The sequence below is a fragment of the Microtus pennsylvanicus genome, chromosome 7 (genome assembly GCF_037038515.1).
Source record: "Microtus pennsylvanicus isolate mMicPen1 chromosome 7, mMicPen1.hap1, whole genome shotgun sequence".
NCBI classification, from domain to species: Eukaryota; Metazoa; Chordata; class Mammalia; order Rodentia; family Cricetidae; genus Microtus; species Microtus pennsylvanicus.
Genome location: NC_134585.1, coordinates 15180455 through 15200621, shown reverse-complemented (window position 1 = coordinate 15200621; position 20167 = coordinate 15180455). Strand labels below are relative to the sequence as shown.

Below are 20167 nucleotides of genomic sequence, written 5' to 3'. Positions count from 1 at the left end.
CCCCCCTCCCCCGCCCCACTCTCTCGTCCTCCCCACTCCTTCCTCCCTCTTTGCTCCACTCCCCTTCATCTTAAATCTCATCACATCCCTGTGGGGGTGTGTAAGCCATTCCTGCGCTGAGCCATGTTTTTTTCTTCTGCTTCCTTCGCTGGGAAACCCGTGCCCTGCTTCAGATCTGCCTGTCACCTGAGAGGTGGCAGAAGGGCTGCTGACTCTGTTCTCTCCTTGGAGAACAATGACGGCTGTGAAGCCCTGGCAGAGTCAGGGCTTGGGGTAGCTCAGTAGCTTCCAAGTGGTAGTGCAACCTGGGGACCTTGTCCTGGTCAGGACAGTTTTATCCTCCAGTCTTCCTTAAGGCATGACTCTGGAGGACACCGACCCCGCAGCAGAGCCTTTGTTCTAAGTTCACTGTGTCGTCCTTTAACGGAAACGCCTTGCCGGCTATTGACAGCAGTTGAACATCTGTCTAAATATGACTTCCTGCCATCAGCCATTGCCTCTCGGGTTAACATTCCCTGACAGATGATGCGGGTTGGGCCAGAAGCTTTTCAGGGTTAGATTCCATTCTTTATTGTTTTAATTTGCCTGGGGGCAGAAGCAGTAATACTCTTTTCAGAGGAAAACAGAAGAAAAGAAAAACTAAAGGAGCCATTTTCAGCTAATAAAATGCCTGCAGTTGAAAAACATGTCTGAGGATATATTCAGGAACACCTTTATGCAAATGGATTAAAGGGTTTAAGACTTAAGTGCCTCTTGTCCTTAACTCGCAGACAGACCTAATGTGGCCAGTCTATTTCAAGGCACAGGGACATCTTAACAGTGGGTTTCATACCTGCACCCCACACATGCCCGGAATGGCAGTATTTGGTGAAGGCAGCCCTTGCTTGTTTTTCATAGTCTGCCGCTCAGAAGCTCTGCCTGGGCTCTGGCCATTCGTGTAGTTTGAATGACTGCATGGACTTGCAGAACCTGAGTTTTCAAGAATGAGCTAAGAATAGATTTATCCCTGTAAGCATCCCCTCACATCTGCTTTCTGTTATTTTTTTCTGAGTCCCTGCAAGGGTGACCAGCTTGTTTGTGGGGAGGGAGGATGCAGCAGCTGTTTCGGTCAACACTTCCCGTGGTGGAAGATGACCTCAGATTGAGAAGGTGCCTTTAGACAGTATGCACTTCTAAGCAGCAGAAAACCCTGCCAGATGTGAGTGTGTGTCTCTTTGGGTCTCCCAGTTGCCCACTGTCCCCTCCTGAGGGAAAGTGGCTGGCCTAATTTTTCTTGGAGTTAGTTTTTTGATTCTCCAAATGACAAACATGTCTCTCGCAGACTGGAGGCAGAGTCTGAAGGCAGCCTTCCTGGCGTGTCCTGGGTTCACTGAGGAATGGGGCCAAGGGCTGGGTGTGGTTCTGGAGCTCTGTTGATTCCAGGTACATTGCCCTCCTTTGTCCAGTGAGTTGTTGTGTTCCTTATAAAAATGGAGGTGAAATGGGCCGGGCCCCACGGCTCATGGCGAACATACCGTTCCGTGAAAGACATTAAAACTCTGCGTACTTCATTATTACCGTCAGCTCTGCCGGGTTCTGCAGCAGAGGGCTGACTCTCGCTGTAGATTAGTGTCTGTGTCTCACTGATGCCCCCACCCTGTTAGTATCCAGGCACACCTTGGCCCTGCCCCTTGGGAACCTGCCTCACGCCTGCAGGCCTGGCAGACAGTACCCCGTCCCTTAAGAGGCAAGCCCCGCCTACGCCCACTCTTACTTTTCGCCATTTCTCTGAGGAGGCAGCTTCCTGTCTCTGTCTCTCCTTTCTCCCCCGCCACCATCTCTCCTCTTTTCTCTTTCCCCATTCTCTTTATCTCAATAAACTCTGTACCCAAACTCTGTCTGTATGCATATTGGTCTTTCACCCACCAAGGGTCCTGCTTAGGTCCCTCTCGGGCCGTAATCATAACACACCCACCCATGAGAGTGCCGGAAATCATGAGCGGTTATCAGTGAGAACTCTGGCCTCCCCTGTGACCCCTGGGTTTCTTTCATTTCCTTTTGATTTTAAAGGTTGGTTTTATATTCAAACTATGTAAATTTTTTCACATTTAACACTGTAGCATTAACTTTTAATTGCATCTATAAAAGGTCCCGCCCTAGTCCCTCCACCCCCCCCCCCCACATACACACCCCGGGTTCCTTAATGAGATGTAGGAGGTGTGATGATTTCATTATGCAAAGGAAACTTGATGTTGCTGATTTTTGCCAACACCGGCTTACGTGCACCTTGGGAAATAGCATAATTCCAAATAATTTGTGAAGTGTATTTTCGGATTGTGACATCTTGTTCTACAGACATGATGCAAATCTGAGTAGGTTATGGTTAATTTAAATTGGCTGGCAGTGTGAAGTTTCTACATGGAAAATTCCTTGGGCCGGTGAGATGGCTAAGCAGCCAGAGGCACTGGTCACAAAAGCCCGACAACGTCAGTTCAAACCCAAATCTTAAGGCAGAAGAAGAGAGCTTACCTTCTCTTCATTGGCACGCATATGCCTGAAGTCCTTAGTCTTTCTGTCCATGATGTATAACTTAAAGGGGGCTGCAGTACGTGTTCTAAGGCATCCCTCTCTGATCCCTGAATTCCCAATTCCTCCCTGCAGAGATATCCACTGAACTCTTAGAATAGATAACAGGGTTTGATTATGGTTTATGTATTTACTGTTTGGATGACGCCCTGTGTTTGCAGAGAATCAGCTACGAGTTGTGCACATGTGAACATGAGTAGGCACCATTTTGCTCGTGCGCAGCTTCTTGGTGGTGCAGTTTTCGGAAACCCGGATTTGCAAGGCATTGATGGCGTTTGAGTTGCTCAGTGTCCGCATCCGTGTTCTTGTCTTCCAGCTGCAGCATGAGAAGGCGGAGCTGGAGCAGCATCTGGAGCAGGAGCAGGAGTTTCAGGTCAACAAGCTGATGAAGAAGATTAAAAAGCTGGAGAATGACACCATCTCCAAGCAACTCACGTTAGAGCAGGTGAGCCCTGGCTTTCTCTCACCGTGTGTGGGGGTGGGGGGCACAGAGGAGTCGGAAGGAGGGACTCATTTCAGCTCTTACGGCCTCCCTCCCTGTTCGTCTCCTCACGTGCTCTCTCGCTTCAACCACAGTTAGTGTGCTTCAGGTGCTGGGCCGCGAGCTCCTGTTTCATGGCGGAAACGTCAGCTCCCTTTGCTGTGAAGCAGAGGGGAAAGGTTCTAAGGCCAGGATGGTTTCTGTGTCAGTCCTCTGGCAGGCTTGTGGGGACCAAAGCCGCCGCGGTCAAGAGTCATTCAGTAGGAACGATGGACACCTTCCCACATTCCTAGCACCCGTGTAGGAGCGGCCTCCACTCAGCCTTGTAGAGACTGGTAAAGGAGTGGTAGGGTGACCCCGCTGAAACTGGGGAGCAGCAGACTGGGGGAGGTACAGAAGGTGGCTAGTGTCACTGGACCCCTCCGCTTGTCTGACAGGCTGCTGTGGGTGTCCGTTCCAGAGCTAGCCTTAGAAGTACACGCTGGTCCTTCTACTCACGTCGTACACAGCTGTGGCAGCCGTCACCCTTCCATTCAGGCAGCTGTGTCCCCGGCATTGTGACCTTTGATGCCTTTTCTCACTCAGTGGCCTGAGGTGACATTTCCCTAAGGCACGTTCCACGGTGTGTGGCTCTGGGCTTCCACGCAGAGCTGAGCAAGTGGGTTAAGACATCCCAGCTCCGTCTTGCAGATGCCGAAAACCATAGGATGATCTGGCAACGTTTGTGCTAGTGTTGTGATCTCTCTCCGTCTGTATCTTTTCTCTTTGTCCATCCCTGTGCTGGCCCGTTTGTCCGTCACTCTATAGGTCTGGGTGTTCACAGTTTGCCTGAGTTGAATCCAGGATGGGAATGAGAGGTGTTTTTCAGCCAACAGTGACTTATTTTCTTGTTATCCACATAGTTCCCTACACAAAGGTATGAAAGGAGGGGACCGACCAATTATGCCTGAGTTTTGTGGGACTGAATGATTTCTTTAAAAATGTCCTCATCCCTTCCTTGTTAAATTTTGTTCCCAAATGCTGGTTGTTTCATACGTATATCTAGAGTTCTCTGTTTCTATTAATCAGCTTTGTAAGGAAGATGCAATATATAGGTTTTAGAAGGTGCATTTCCCCAGTTTTAAAACGCTTTGTTCCAGTGTTTACCTACCGCATTGTCATGATAGACAAACGGGCTCTGCAGGATAAACCTTTGAGGGTTTGTGTCTTATTCCACAGCGCAGGTCCCAGGCGTCTAACCATTTAGCTGAGGGACACTCAGGAGGCTCAGTAAGAGTCTCACAGTATTGGTATTGTGCACACTGCGCTGGGACATTATGATGTCCGTGGCCCGTATTTTAAGCAGCCTTCTGCTTGGTGTGTGCTCATAAGCTGTGACCCTCTCCCCAGGTGTCAGTTGTGGCCACAAGGTGGAGAAAGGAAGCTAGCATCAGCAGTAGAGGGCTGTAATCTCTCACAAGCCTTGGGGAGATGGGGAAAGGGGTGTCGCGTGACAAAACTTCTCCCAGGAGACACAATGTCTGTTCACCCCAGATAGGGAACTCACAGCAGGTGAGATATGGACGCCACCAAAGGCCAGCTTCGGTGAGCCAGTGAGTTTTTTTGAGGTTGCTTGCAGGAATACGGGTGAGGGGTTACAGGGGCAGAAATGACTCAAAGACAGCCCATCACCAAGCACGGGGGACAGCTGACAGAATAGCCAGGAGCACACTGCACAGCCTCCAGGCAGCTCCACAGGTCTGGAGAGTGTCCTTGGTCCAGACCCCTCCCAGGCAGGTCAGAGGGTTGCTGCTGCTGCTGCTTCCAGGGAGCTTAGCTGGTCTGGTCTCAAGTCTTGCTTGTAGCTTGGCTTCCTTGAGTCTGAGGGAGGGTACTGTCTCTTTTTGTTGTTGTTGTTGACTCTGGCAGGGAGGGGCCTAGAGAATCTGGTCAGTTTCAGGGACTTTCTGAAGCTGTTTTGAGTTGTTTACCTTCTAGCTTAAGGAGTTTGCTACAGGATGGAATGCTTCAATCTTAGAGGAAACTTACAAAAAAGGGCTGTGAAGACTGGAGCCCGGATGGTCTCTCCTGGTGTCTTTCAGGCTTTGCACTCTTCACAGGCCTAAGTAACAGCTCAGTGCACACTGTCTGTGAGCTTGCATCTTACTAGGAACAGACCCAGCAGAGTGTGTCTTGCAGGGAATCAGAGACGAGGCATGTCAAGATTATATTTTAATTAAAGCGGAGAGTTGTTACATTGTCTAAAATGTCTTTGGCATTCGCGTGGGTGGGTCTGGGTGGCTAAGTGTGAAGAACTCTGCTGCATCCTTTTGCACCGCAGGTAATTGTAACCAGTGTTTGAGAGGGATGTTCTGGTTTCTTCAGAGCTTCCGCAGCACCCCCGAGCGGCTCGTGGTTAGCTCTGTGGTTGTCATCTGTGTATCTGTGTGTGGTGCTGTGCTATCCGTTGGCTGTCAGCATGGCTTTGTGCTGTTGATGCGCCATGCATGGCTGTCACTGTCAGCGGCGGGCACCTTTGTTCTTTCTAATGATCCACTGCTGTTGAAGCCATAACTGTTGGGGGCGGGGGAGTGCTCTGTCTTACGGCCCCACAGACACATCATGGTTAGGCCTGAGTGTTGCTTTGAACGCAAGAGAGCCAGCCGTCCTTCCCTTGTTAGAAGACAGCGCTGGGTGCGGGGAGTATTCAGGACCTGCTATGAATGTGAAAGGAACCAGGTGTGGCTCTGGTTCCTCTGTTCAGGATTTGCTTTTTTTTCTTCTTCTTCTTCTATGTTTTAAGACAGGATCTCACATAGCCCAGGATGGCTTCAGAATCACTGTTGTGACTGAGGGTGACTTTGAACTCACGGCTTCCTGCATGCTAAATGGGCATTCAGCAACTAGCCCAAGCTGCTGCCCTGCCCCTTCCCCCTTTAGACCCCGTTCTATTGAGATGTAATGCACGGATCGCCATTTCATGTAGTATATTTACAGTTGTGCCGGCATCATCAGTCGGCTTCAGAGCAGTCCCATGGACTCCAGCAGAAGCCTCACACCCTCCACCTGGCTGTCCCGCTCCCCTTAAGCCTGCTGTAGATGGATCTGCCTATTCTAGGTGTTTTTTCCCACTAACATCATACGGTACGTGGGTTCTTGAGACAGACACCCTTCATTTAGCATAGCGGTCCATGTCTGCACACTTCTATCTCTTTTCTAGCCGAATAATTTCCCACTGTATGTGGTGTACCGCATCTTACCCATCCACTCATCGTCTAGTACGTGTTTGGGTGAACTTTTCCAGTGCTTTACAAAGATGTGTGTACAGCTTTTTGTCTTTGTTTTTTTTACTGTGTAAACAGCAAGAAACCCCTCCTTGCCTGGCCTTAAACCTACCTTGAAATGAAAATTGCTAGGCCACATGTTCACTATTAAAATTGTATAAAACATAATTTTAGCATAGCTCACACTTGGTGGATGAACCTGAGGAAGGGCTCTTGGAAGCCGTTCTGCCGGAACTTTGCATTGGCCGTGCTGCGTTCATTTGAAAGGTGCAGCTTGGGCTGTCATGGTTTTTAAGAGGCGCATCCCTGTTCTTCATAAAGCAGGGCTTACCTGGCCACGAACTGTGTTCTCGGGCTCCCCCGTCTGGAGGCCATGCTTAACTTCGCTTCTACAAGGCCTTTGCTCTCGGCGGATGGCGTTGAAAGCCGGGGCCTCCTTGTGAGAGGTTAATGAGTGGTGCTTGGTCTTCTGTGCAGAGCCGGGCTTCCTTGATTATTAAGGCAGGAACAATAGCAGCCCGATGAGTACGGTCCCTGGGCCACCAGAGCTATTGCTGGTGCTTGTGTTGCAGCGTGTGAGTTTGTAGTTGAAAGGCCGTGTTGCTGGGAAGGTAAATGTTGTCCTCACACCCTATGGGGACCCGAGACAATGAGGATCATTTTGGGGACATCAGCTCTGCTTCCAGAAGTTGTCACTGTATCCTCTTGTTCCTGATATACCTCCTCCAGAACATTCTGCAGAGGAGGAGGGTCTTGGGACTCGCTCCTCAGGAACAGATGAGTTTGGCCTGTCAGTGGCCTAGCCCACTTGGGCTCCCTTCTCAGAGATGGAATCAGAGGGGTGGGCTGGGGACCAAACTTTCTCCTGTTATGCAGGTCACACATGATAGGTGAGGGGAGCGTCCCCAGTCTAGTGTTCTAGACAAGGGAATACGTTGTTTGTCCCCCAGGGAACTCAACTTCTATCTGTTTAGACAGCCCACAGCATTCATAACTGTCCAGTTTAGGGTTTATTTCACATTCTAAATGCTCAGTGCCAAAGAGAATTTATAAGCAGGTGTATGGGAACATGCTGAAGTAATGGAAACCTGCTAGGCCTTTACTGACCACAGTACTGAAGTGGACTAGTCCGGCCACCATGCCTTTAGAGCTGATACCAAACACTGTCCTTTGCCTGCGAGTCCTTCTGTCTTTATCCGACAGCGACAGCTTGGTCACTGTAAGTCTCTTGCTTGCTATTCACATTGCTCAGGTGACAGTAACAACATTTGGAAGTTGTGTTTTGTTTGTTTTTCTGTGTCTAAGACTCTTGATCCCGAAGTGTTTACTGTCCGCTGGGTAAGAGTGTCCTCACCTGTCTACCAGGCAAGTCACACGGTGGCTTATTAGTGAAGCCCGGCTCCCCAGTTCCCAGGGCCTTCACTGCGCTTGGCTCAGGGAACTGTCTCTTGAGAGATGTCGTGCTTTGGATGTGGCCAAGCCGTGCTACGATGTGGTACAGCTGGCATGGCCTGGAACCCCAGAGACAGGGAGCTGGTGTGAAGGAACTAGGTCACTGGGGGCACCGCCTTCGAGTGCTGTGGTTCTGGTGCTGGAGAGAGACAGCTATCAAAGAGCAGAGCGAATTCCAGTCCTCAGTGTCTGGTTTCCTATCTCTCTGTCCAGTATCCTTCTGCTATGATGCTATGCGCCATGTTGAGATGCAAGCCAGGGGGCCTCTTTAGACCTGAACCCAGTCTTAGACTTTGAGGCTCCAAAACTGCATGCCTAATCGACTTTCATCACTGCCTTACCTTGGGGTGTTGTGTTCTAGGAACACAAAGTTGACCAGTGAAAGAAACAGTGGCGTCCAACACCCAGCATAGACGCTCAGGTAACGAAGCAGGAAAATAGTGGAGTAAATCCAGTCATGTGACTCAGTTCACATTTGAATGACACACAGCTGCCTGCCACTGGCCAAATGCCTGCCTGCCCGCCCTCCCTCCTTCCCACCTTTTATAATTTTTAAAATAGTGGCGCTCACGAGAAAGATGCTGTGCAACAGAGTTCTCGTGGAGGGGTTTTTATTAGGGGAAAGGGGAATGTAAAGAGAGGGAGGGGAAGGGGGAGACCGGCCTCTGGGGACAGGAGCAGCAGAAGAGAAGAAAGAGAGAGAGAGCGAGAGAGCGAGCGCAAGAGAGCGAGCAAGAGAGCGCTGAGGATGTAGCCTGTTAGAACCCCAAGGACAGGCCAGTGTAGATGCCTGAATACAACACCTACCTACCTACCTCCGACAATTGGCTCCATGTAACGCCACCGTTTACTTAAGGAATTTTGAGTGTCCTTTTATGTGAGTTGTCCCTACTCTGAAATTCCATGTGTGAAGGACAGATCCTGGGTTGGTATAGTCATTTGGTTTCATCAACAACTATAATGTCCACTCCTCAGCTAAAGTAACTTCCGGAAATTTCCCTGGAGCCCTTTCACCCTCCTTGCTGGAATGAGCCCTGTGACCCCAGGCTGTAGTTTGACCTTTTTTTGTGAAGCAGGCATAACCTCTAATTTGCAGGTTTGGAGGAGTATTTACTCCCCTGCCCCCGCCTCTCTCAGGCTCCACGTAGGTGGAGACTCTCCTCTGCTGCGGGAGGATTCAGTGCCCACGATAACGCAGCACAGCGCCTATGGTGTCACTGTGTGTGACTATGGTTTACTTAAGAAGGGAGACGCTCACACGCCGAGCGTCGATTCTTCCATCCTGCCTCGTTTTTTGGAAGACGTGGGTCACAAAAGACGAGACCAGTTTCATCCGGCAGCGGGCTGCAACCTGCAGGTGGAAGAGCTTGCTCCGATGTGTCAGAAGCCTTGTTGTTTCTAGAACTTCCTTGGGCTCATTCCCTCTGCCTAGAACACGGTCTTCTGTGCCCCTCCGGGCCTCCCAGTCTGTCCTCCAGCGAGCCGGGCGTCTGCACATGTTGTCCGGGCGTCTTGTAACATTCCATACTTGGCTCAGTTGTTTCTGTCTCGTAAGCTTTGCAGACCGTCAGGGAGGGCAGACACTGCTGACCCAGTGATCATATTCCCAGGGACAAGTATCACAGCTGCTGCCATTGAGCAACGTAGGTTGTTGAGCTCGAGAGATGGTGCAGCACTTAAGAGCCCTTGCTGCTTAATCATGAGGACTGAGTTCAAATCCCATCGCCCCCACATGAGGCAGCTAACTTAAGAGCACCTGTACCTCCAGCTCTGAGGGATCCATCCAGTGCTCATTTCTGGCCTCTGTGGACCCCTGCACACAAGGGCCCATACATCCACACAGACATAAGTGTGAACACACCATAATAAAACAGATCTTAAAAAGAAGAAAGAAAAAAGGTGGATGATGATGGTATACACCATTAATCCCAGCACTCGGGAGGCAGAGGCAGGTGGATCTCTGAGTTCAAGGCGAGCCTGGTCTACAGAGCCAGTATCAGGACGGCAAAGCCTACACAAAGAATTCCTGTCTCAAAAAAAAAAAGTTGTTACCTGTCTCTTTGGGTATTTGGGGCTACCTATTTTCCAGGAACCTATCACCAGGCGTCTTAACCCTTCCTCAGCCAGTCACCAATATTTTACTTAATGAGGTTTCTCTCCTCGTATGTCCTTGTGACCTGGCTTTTTGGACTTGTTTTTGCCTGTACTTCCATTGTGCTAGTTGGATGGGATTCTCTATGAACTCACGTCTTTACCACGTATCCCCCATAAGTCACAGTCTCCCAGTAACGATGACAGAAGTTTCCTGGCCTGGAGCCTTGCTCTGGAATGACAAGTGGTCTCTGGCGGTCAGTAATAAAAAGCTGGTGGAAGCCTGCCGTGGAGGGAAGCCGTCTCCAGGCAGCAGAGGAGACCGGGACACACCAAGATGAAGGCAGAGAAGACGGGACCCAGACCAGCGAGAGAAACACCCGTGTCCACTCTCGTTCAGGGAAACAGACGTCCTGGCAGGCAGAAATGGGAGAGGAGGCAGCCAGGCTAGTGCCAGCAGACTGCACAGCCATGCTGACGGCAGGCATGCTGGTGAAGGTGGTAAATGATCTCCCTCTCCCTCACAGGGTGTGGAGAGAGACATGCCATGACAGCGGGAGTTTGAGGGCACAAGCTCGTCACTAACAGTGAGTCATTTAGCTGTCCCAAGGCCTGGCCAGACCTTGGTGCTAACAGTGTCCCATGGTGTTACCCTCAGTTCCTCGCCCTAACAGGTGACTCACAGGCTTGATAAGACCCCAGCTTCTGAGGACAGTGCCGAGTGTCCTGTGCCATCTACAGCTGCAGAAAACAACATAGGCCAGTATGGTAGTGTTGGAGTCCTCGGGAAAAGATTGTGTTTTCTACTGATCAGTTCTGTGACGTGGCAGCTTCATGCATACACACGTGACATTCTGATTACTTCTACGCACCCATGTATTTTCCTTTAATCCTTATCTACCACCCCATCTTTATTAGTACTTCTGCTCCCTGTGAACCCTCTCCTCCCTACCACCTGATTCCATCCTGTCAAGCTTCCTACTCCCTGTCAGTGACCCTTCTTCATCAAAACCCCTTCCTGTTAAATACCTCTCTATTGACCAACCATCTTTTTCCCCTACCAGTTCCTATCTGAGATTGGCGGTGGTTCATTTTTTTTTTTTCCGGCGAAACAGGGAAATGTTTAATACACTCATAAGTTTGCGTTTGAGATTCTTGTTCTTAGAATTGGGGTTCTTTGTGTACTACGCCTTTTATGTTGTCTGAAAGGTAGTTGGCTCACAGTAAAAATCGAACTGACACCCCACACACGTGGCTCGAACACAGAGCCGCCTGAGTGTGTGTCTTGTAGTGTGAGTGGACAAGAGCACTGATGAGTTGCCTACAGGCCAGTGCGTTCGTGGCGTGTCCCTGTGTCTTACACAAGAGAAGTCCTTGGCTTTTTGGTTGTTGGAGAACACATTATATCTTCCAGCCACAGCTATGAGAACCAGACAAGGTCTGTTAGCATCCCATTCACATCCACAGCTGCCCTTGCAGATTCCAGCAGCTGGAAGGGCCTGGGAGGGGGCTGCTGGTACCCGCCGTCCCTGTGTTTTGAAAGCATGAAGAGTCGAAAAGTAACCTTTATTCCTTGAGCATCTCCCTGCATTAAGACAATAAAATTGAGCCAGGCAATGGTGGTGCATGCCTTTAATCCCAGCACTCTGGAGGCAGAGGGAGGTGAATCTCTGTGAGTTTGAGGCCAGCCTGGTCTACAAAGAGCTAGTTCCAGGACAGATAGCGCTGTTACACAGAAATCCTGAAAGAGCCATACCCTCTGCTTCTCCAGGAGAGGGATAGAGAAACCTCCAGTCATGCTGAAGATCGCATAGGGTTTTGTGCCCTGGATGTAGATGCACTGGGGTCATTACCTTCACTCAAGAAGCGTTGGCAGTCCCTGTCACTTCATTTGTCCAGTCATTTTGAGCTGCCGAGATGTCCCAGTGTCAGTTGAGAGGTCGGGGAAGAAAGGTGTGTGTCCTGTAGCAGTTAAAGGGACACCTGGCCCCTGGTGGCATCTGCACTTCGGTGAAGTACAAAAACTCAGCTGTGGTCCTCCTCGTTTAACCTTGTTCCCACTAGCATCAGGTCATGTCTCCACATGGGCCAGTTCACACAGGTGGCCTGTCCTATGTAGAAGAAGGGAGCATCTCATCAGCCAATGGTGTGCATTGAATGATCAGGCCCTGAGGTCAGCTAGTGGTGTACATTGAATGATCAGGCCCTGAGGTCAGCTGGTGGTGTGCATTGAATGATCAGGCCCTGAGGTCAGCTGGTGGTGTGCATTGAATGACCAGGCCCTGAGGTCAGCTAGTGGTGTGCATTGAATGATCAGGCCCTGAGGTCAGCTGGTGGTGTGCATTGAATGATCAGGCCCTGAGGTCAGCTAGTGGTGTGCATTAAATGATCAGGCCCTGAGGTCAGCTGGTGGTGTGCATTGAATGATCAGGCCCTGAGGTCAGCTAGTGGTGTGCATTGAATGATCAGGCCCTGAGGTCAGCTAGTGGTGTGCATTGAATGATCAGGCCCTGAGGTCAGCTAGTGGTGTACATTGAATGATCAGGCCCTGAGGTCAGCTAGTGGTGTACATTGAATGACCAGGCCCTGAGGTCAGCTAGTGGTGTGCATTAAAAGATCAGGCCCTGAGGTCAGCTGGTGGTGTGCATTGAATGATCAGGCCCTGAGGTCAGCTGGTGGTGTGCATTGAATGACCAGGCCCTGAGGTCAGCTGGTGGTGTTCATTGAATGATCAGGTCCTGAGGTCAGCTGGTGGTGTGCATTGAATGATCAGGCCCTGAGGTCAGCTGGTGGTGTGCATTGAATGACCAGGCCCTGAGGTCAGCTAGTGGTGTTCATTGAATGATCAGGCCCTGAGGTCAGCTGGTGGTGTGCATTGAATGATCAGGCCCTGAGGTCAGCTGGTGGTGTGCATTGAATGACCAGGCCCTGAGGTCAGCTGGTGGTGTGCATTGAATGATCAGGCCCTGAGGTCAGCTGGTGGTGTGCATTGAATGATCAGGCCCTGAGGTCAGCTGGTGGTGTGCATTGAATGATCAGGCCCTGAGGTCAGCTGGTGGTGTGCATTGAATGACCAGGCCCTGAGGTCAGCTGGTGGTGTGCATTGAATGATCAGGCCCTGAGGTCAGCTGGTGGTGTGCATTGAATGACCAGGCCCTGAGGTCAGCTGGTGGTGTGCATTGAATGACCAGGCCCTGAGGGTCAAATAAATGACACTAGGAGGCTGTTTTGTGGGCCATAAAATCCAGAGTCCCCATCCTGAGATTGCCCGCTTATCATTTGAAATGTATCGGGAACCTGCTGAGATCTTGCTGGATGTTGATTGATGGAGAAAGATTCGGAGCCGTGTGTATATATATGGAAAATGAGTGAGAGATTAAATTCAGCCCCACAGGACAGTGGGGTGAGTATAGAGGCAATAAATGGTTTTATTTTAAGGATCCTTGCATTTTGGATACAGTATATCTCGAGAAATTTCTTTGGTCTTATTTATTTCCCTCACACTATTTTAGAGTTAGCAAGATTGCTTCTGGGTTAGAGAGTGTTGCCACCAAGCCTGACGACCTGAGTTCAGAGAGAACCGACTCCTGCATGTTGTCTTTTACCTGCCAGCCCCTCCCCCAACAGTAAATAAACTGATGTTTGTGAAAATCGCCCATATGATTTTTGTAAGAACTTGTCTACTGACTTTTTTTTTTAGATTTATATTTATTTTGTTTGTATGTGTGTGTGGAGTGACTGAGGAGGCCTGACTAGGGCTATGGATCTCCTGAAACTGGAGATAAGGGTGCTGTGAGCCATCAGATATGGGTGCTGGAGACTGAGCTCAAGTCCCCAGGCAAGAGCAACAAGTACTTTTTGCACTGAGCCATCTCTCCGGCCTCTCCACTGAGTTTTTGACATAGCTAAAGGACACATACCCAGTGGTTTGCGGCCTGCTTCCCACCACAGTAATTACTTGGTCAAAAAAGGCAAAAAAAATCCTGGAGAGTTAATGGCCAGCATGCCAGCCTGTGTAATAGAGGGCTGATGCCCTAGGAAGGGAGACCCGTGCGTCTGTCTTGTTGTTTGTTTTTTAAAGTTTCCATTGGGTCTTGTGGCCCATGGCCTTTAACCCCAGCATTTGGGAGGTAGAGGCAGGCAGACTCCAGAGCGGTGGTTCTCAACCTTCCCAAAGCTGTGATTTTTTTTTTTAATACAGTTCCTCATGTTATTTTCATTACTACTTCCTAACTAATTTTGCTACTGTTATGAATCATAATGTAAATATCTTTATTTTTTGATGGTCTTAGGTGATCCCTGTGAAAGGGTCATTTGATGCTCCACTAAGGAGTTGTGACCCGTGGGTTGAAAACCACTGTTTTTAGAAGTTCTTCTGAAAGAAAAGAGGAGAGGTTGTATTATATGAAGCTGACTCTGGGCTCTCTTGATGTCCCCCAGGGAGGTAACCTTTGCTCATTTTTATCCTTGTAGGAGAAATGGTTGATCCCTGAAGGGTGCTTTAATACCCACAAATTAACACCGGTTTATTGTTGGGTTGCTATTGGTGGTTGCTGTATTGTTTCTATTATGAAACTGCAGCTTTCTAAAATTAGATCCCTTTAAATGTTTTTTTATGACAAAAAATAGATGTTCATTTTTAAAAATAGGATAAGGCAGGAAGTGGAAAGAGACAACCATTTCATCCAGGGGATTGTTTATCATGCCGCATAGTTCGTTAAACACACCCGCCCACCCCCTCAGTCTGCTCTCAGTACTGAAACATTCTCAGCTTCTGGAGTCTGTCACTGACCTGCAGTGATGGTTGTAACCTCTGGGACTTGAAAGTGGCCACCCTTCCCCTCCTCTGACTCTTTGCTGGTTGACTTTTATGAAGCTGTCACGTGTGTGAGTCCTTGGGCTGCAAATACCCTAGGACCTGTCCTTAGTTCTGAAAAATGGTTGCTGATTGGTTCATCAGATAAAGGTGGGGTGGGGCAGCGGCAGTGTCTTAATCTGGACTAGCACAAATGGACTGTGTGTTTTGTTCTTTTAAGGACTGTTTTCTGGAAGGCGGGGTGTGGGGGACAGAATGAGAGGTGTCCCTGCTAGGAGGAGAGTTGCTAGGGCCAAGTAACCACCCCAAAACAGCCGAGGCTGTGCTTCGGTTCTGGCTGTCTCTGCAGCTTTAACCTGTGAAGGGTGTGCCACTGAGCAAGGACCACTGTGCACTGACAGCAGCTGCTGCTGTGTCCTCTCATGAATCCTCTGAGCTACTTTCTTCTGATATGTATGCACAGGTCTCCCCTCCAGCTGTGAAGCACACACAGCTGGTTCCTGAGTGGTCATTTTCTAAATACTGGTGCTTTTATTTTTCCAGTGGTTCTGATCTACCCCTAGGTCAGCACTATGGATGCCTGGCCGTATGTGTATTAAGAGAACTAGCGGTAAGAGTGGGCTGAGCTAGTGTGACCTTCAGCTACAACCTCTCTGGAAGGACTTAGGTGATCCCATCCCCCTCCTGTTTTCTTAGGCTTTGTCATCTTCTCAGTAAACGAAAATAAAAGAATCCTGGCTAAGTGTTTGGTTGATAGAGGGCTTGTATTTGAATAGATTATATTCCCTATGTTCTTTGTGGGAGTGGGGTCTTGCTATGTGGTGGCTTCAGACTTGAATACGTAGCTCTTCATGGGGTGGGAGAGGCAAGTGTCTTCTCTGGTCACTCTGCACTTTATCAACTGAGGCAGGCTCTCTCACTGAATCTGGAACCTGCTGATTTGCTCCGTCTAGCTAGCCAGCTTGCCTCAAGGACCAGCTCGCCCTGGCGCTCTTCCCCCCTGAGTACCAGGGTTACAGGGTTAATGACCTGCCTTGTGAATGGTGGGGTCCCAGGTGATGGTCCTCGTTCTTGCATGGTGAGTATTTAATCTCCTGAGCCAGCTCCCGGCCCCCCTCTCAGTGCTTTTTTTCTTCCTTTTAAAGAAATTACAGTTATTTTTCTGGGGGAAGATGGTATGCCCATGGCATGTGAAAAATCTCCAGAAGTCAGCTCTCTTCTCCCATGTTCCTGAGCCACAAACTCAGGTTGCCTTGATTGTTAGCCAGCGCCTTTGTCCACAGAGTTATCCCTTTGGCCCTCAGAGCACGTTGGGAGAACCCCCATTGTAATAGACTTTGTGTCTGTTAGTCTTCCTTTTAGCTTCTTTTGTGATGCCTAGGTTAGTGTCTGATAGATCAGTAATGTCTGAGTTCTAGCAGACTGCTCTTTCCATTTTATTTGAGGGGTCTGATCTTTGGAGTTCAGAGTGTCTTTTCTCTTAGTGGTACAGGAGAAATTGTGCTTAGACTAAACCTTGCGAAGTGGATTGGGAAAACCCCTATTTGCCTCCCAACTGAGCCTGGTAGGAAAGGGTTGAGTTCTCATTTGGTTTGTTACTGAGCCTTTCTTTCCCCTGGCCCCTCCCCAATGTGAATGCTCTATTTTATTTTAGCATGCATTTTGTTTCATTACAGTTTGGCCCTCTTACTCTTGGTCCCTCCCCCCCCAAACACACACACCCCTGCCTCGGCCTCTGAGTGCTGGAATTACAGTTTCTGCTCTAATAGGGACATAAACAATGTGAGGGGAGGCACAGTGGAGCTTTTGTATCCCCCAGGTATAAGCCTGAAAGGTCAGGGAGCTCATGTTCCAGGGATACTTTCATACACCCATCCACCAAGGATGTTCCAGGTTTATTGGGGGACCATAATAGGGCTCTCAGTCTGCCATTAATGAACCCGAAATGAGAAGTGGAACTGCTGAACCCCAGTGAAGAATTGGGCATGCCACTGAAAGCCTTAATTAGGAAGTGGCTTTTCAAATGCACTCTCTGGTAATCAGCTGTAACATGGTGGGAGGTGTGGAGCTTGGCCTGATAAGTAGATATTTGACCACGGGTAAAAGGGTGCCAGTTGTGGGAACCTGAACTTAAAACAAACAAAAACCTGAGAAGAGTATAGGGGAGATAATTACAGATAACCCAGCAGTTTGGTATTTTTGTGAGATGGAAGCCAGTCTGACCTGGCAGTCTGGATGCCCTGGGACCTCATGGAGCTCCCTGCTGTGCCACCAGGTACTCCTGAAGTACCCTGACCCTGCTTCTTCCCTGTGTGTTACCCTTGAGCTGTTCTTCAAAGCCATATTTCTCCACACAAATGAAATGCTTTGTGTTTCCTGTATGATCCTGACTCGTTCAAGGGTCCGAAACAACCGCCAGTATTTACTGAAGTCTCGAATCGAGACATTTAGGATTTGTTCATGAACAAAACCCAGGAGGATGAGGGGAGCTGAGAGGAGGGTGAGGGGGCTGTCGTGCATACAGTCACAGCATAGTCCATGCGTGTGCGAAGGTGTCATAATGAAGCCCCCTTATTTTGTAATAAGGGGTTTTTTTTTGTAATAAAAGCAAATGAAATATAATAGCAGCTTACAAAACTAGTAATATATTACCACCAAAATACTGATAGTATTAAAGAAAAAAAAACCAGCAAGAATAGGGGGCTGTGGAGTTATGCCCTATGTGGCTAGCACAGGATAAAACAGCCAGAGATAGTGACAAATACTGAGCACACGATTCTAAGTGCACCTATGACTGATGCCTAAGTTAAGTCACGTAAACTCCGTCACCCAGACATTAGGCTTCTCCTTTGCATCTCATAACTTCCTGTTCTTCTGACTGACTGTTGGTAGAGCTGGGGTTTGAACCCAGACATTTGAATCAAGGTTTGTGATCATAACTACTTGGTTCTTGCAGCTTTTCAAGAAACAGGGATAAGTCTAATTATGGTGGCGAATTAGCGCCGGGGTTGGCTGTCTTGTTACAGTGGTTACAGTCATAGGAAATAGTTTGATCTAGCACCCAGTCATTCCAAAGCTATTCTGCCAGCTCTGTCCTCATCCCCCAGTCAAGGATGCCCCAGTGCCCTGGCATTCTCAGTAAAGCTCTTCCCTTTCCTCTAGTTGAGACGGGAGAAGATTGACCTGGAAAACACGCTGGAGCAAGAACAAGAGGCTCTGGTGAATCGGCTGTGGAAGAGGATGGATAAGCTGGAAGCTGAAAAGAGGTTTGTTTAGCCTTGTTTGCGTGCGTGTTTGTGCGTGCGTGTGGGGGGGGTATATATGCAAGTTTGGAGGACTCCTGGCTGTTGCTGTGGAGAACAGTGGGACATTTGAATTGCTTGGGTGACATACACCACCCTAACTTGTTAAAGGAAATAAATGTTGATCTCTCTCTTGGCGGCCTCCTCTCTGAGCCTTGTTTTTCTCTTCCCTCCATAGTCAGAGTCGGCCATAGTGCCACAGTTCCCCTGTTAATTAGTGCACATCTCTAAGATTCACTTAGTTGGAAGATTTTGATAGAAAAATGGCTAGCCATTCGCTTTTAAGCCTGTTGTAAATAAATACCTGTGGATGTTTAATGCTTGTGCGTTCAGCGTACAGATAAAAAGCGTCACCCCAAAACGGATGTTTTCTAAGTGGCCTTGTTGCAGATTGCCTTGGTCCTTGTTTTTGATCACACTGCACTGTGCTTTGGGGTTGGAAGGGACGGAGCTTCTAAGAATGGCAGGAAGATCCTGTCTCAGAGCTTTGTGTGGGGTCAAGGCCAGTTTCCTTTGAAGTTGATTTCTTAGTTCCCTGCCCCAGAGTCTTGTTTGCCTCCCAGAAGCCTGTGCGTTGGTTTTAAAGCCCCGTTCACACTATTTTGAGTTGATGTGTAGAATTACAAACACCAAACCAACCTCAGAGTTCAATAAAAGTGAAAGTTTGAAATATGTGTCTAGGGGACTTCCTCCAGCCATAGGCAGTCAGCATTATGGTCGTAGTTCTGATAATCTGAATTAGGCAGTTATTTCGTGATTGCGACCATATTTACTCAACTAGGGTAGAATGACAGGTGAGTCAGTTTGCAGTTGGGCGAACTGAAAGGTAAACAGTTAATTAAACACAAAGCAACTCCAGGAGCGCCAGTGGCTTACAGAAGGAGTTTAGAGTGTTGCAGCTAGCCTGCCCTTTTGGAATGCAGTTGAGGTTTTATGTACATATAAATGCATTGTTACTGAACTTAGCTGTAATAATGGTCATTATGTAGGCAAAATGTTGTTGACCCTTATCTTTAAGTTACATCTGAATGATAACAACTGAGCGCACCAGCTATTACCAGAAGAATTCTGATTTGATTTGATTTTTTAACATTTTACCATTGGTCCCAGTTGTCCAAACCTTCCCCACAGGTTTTTATCAGGAGGAGCTTTACTGGCTCTAAGTGACTTCCTCTTCCACAGTGATTCATAGCAGTTCCTAAATTTCACCCAAAGCATCCTTTTCAGCCAGCTTGCTAACCACGTAGTCAGCTAGTGTCTGAATGAATGTTGGCTGGACTCTGGGGATAATAACCAGAAAGGTGTTCCACAGACTTTATAGTTACAAATGACTGTCAGGGTCACTCAAAGAGCGGAAGGAACAGGGGTGATGGCTCCATGGGTCATACGTATAGCACAAAGCCCGAGGACTTGAGCTCAGATTCCCAGTACCCACACAAAACTGGATACGCTAGCCCATGCATGTAATCCCAGTGTGCTCCCAAAGCAAGGTGGGAGGTGGCGACAGAATTCCCAGAAGCCCCGGCCGGTTTACCTTGCTTAGCAGCTGAGAGCAAGAGACCTCGTTATACACGGGTAAAGGGAGGGGCCACACCTGAGAGAGTCCTCTGACTTCCATGTGGAGCTGGCACGTGGACTAACACATGAACGTACAAGAAACAGAAGGGATGAGATCTGGCTGTGCCGCCTGTTTGACGTGGGGTAATTGTAGCTAAGGAGGACAGAGGTAGCGAGCTAGACAGACGGGCATCGGTCTGTCCTACGGACTCTTTTCAGGCCAGCTCTCTGTGCGAATGTTGTGTAGTCTTTGCCGCAAACTGGTCTTCATTGTTGCTTTCTTTTCTTTCTTTTTTTCTCTTCTCTTCCTGGCTGTGAAGAATCCTACAGGAGAAATTAGACCAGCCTGTGTCCGCCCCACCATCGCCTAGAGACATCTCCATGGAGATTGATTCTCCTGAGAACATGATGAGGCATATCAGGTTTTTAAAGAATGAAGTGGAACGGCTGAAGAAGCAGCTGCGAGCAGCCCAGTTACAGCGTACGTGGCCTCCCGTCCCCTCTGAGTTCCTGTCCGCCGCATCCGTGCATACCAAGCCCGCGTCAGTCCCCGTGCTTGCTGATGAGCTTGTGGTAGTCATGTTCACAGTGAGCTTTACTAGTGACGCATAGGCTTTTGTACGCGTGTCCCTGTCATCTT

General features: G+C 48.9%; 1 protein-coding gene across 1 annotated transcript in view; it reads left to right on the top strand.

The window, feature by feature from the left end:
- Ccdc6 (coiled-coil domain containing 6) overlaps positions 1–20167 on the top strand; it is a 97562-nt gene that overhangs the window by 56679 nt on the left and 20716 nt on the right. Inside the window, exons 3-5 of the mRNA XM_075980017.1 lie at positions 2882–3010; positions 17831–17934; positions 19848–20008. Of these exons, the coding sequence (XP_075836132.1) occupies positions 2882–3010; positions 17831–17934; positions 19848–20008 (394 nt within the window). The remainder of the gene's footprint in view (positions 1–2881; positions 3011–17830; positions 17935–19847; positions 20009–20167) is intronic.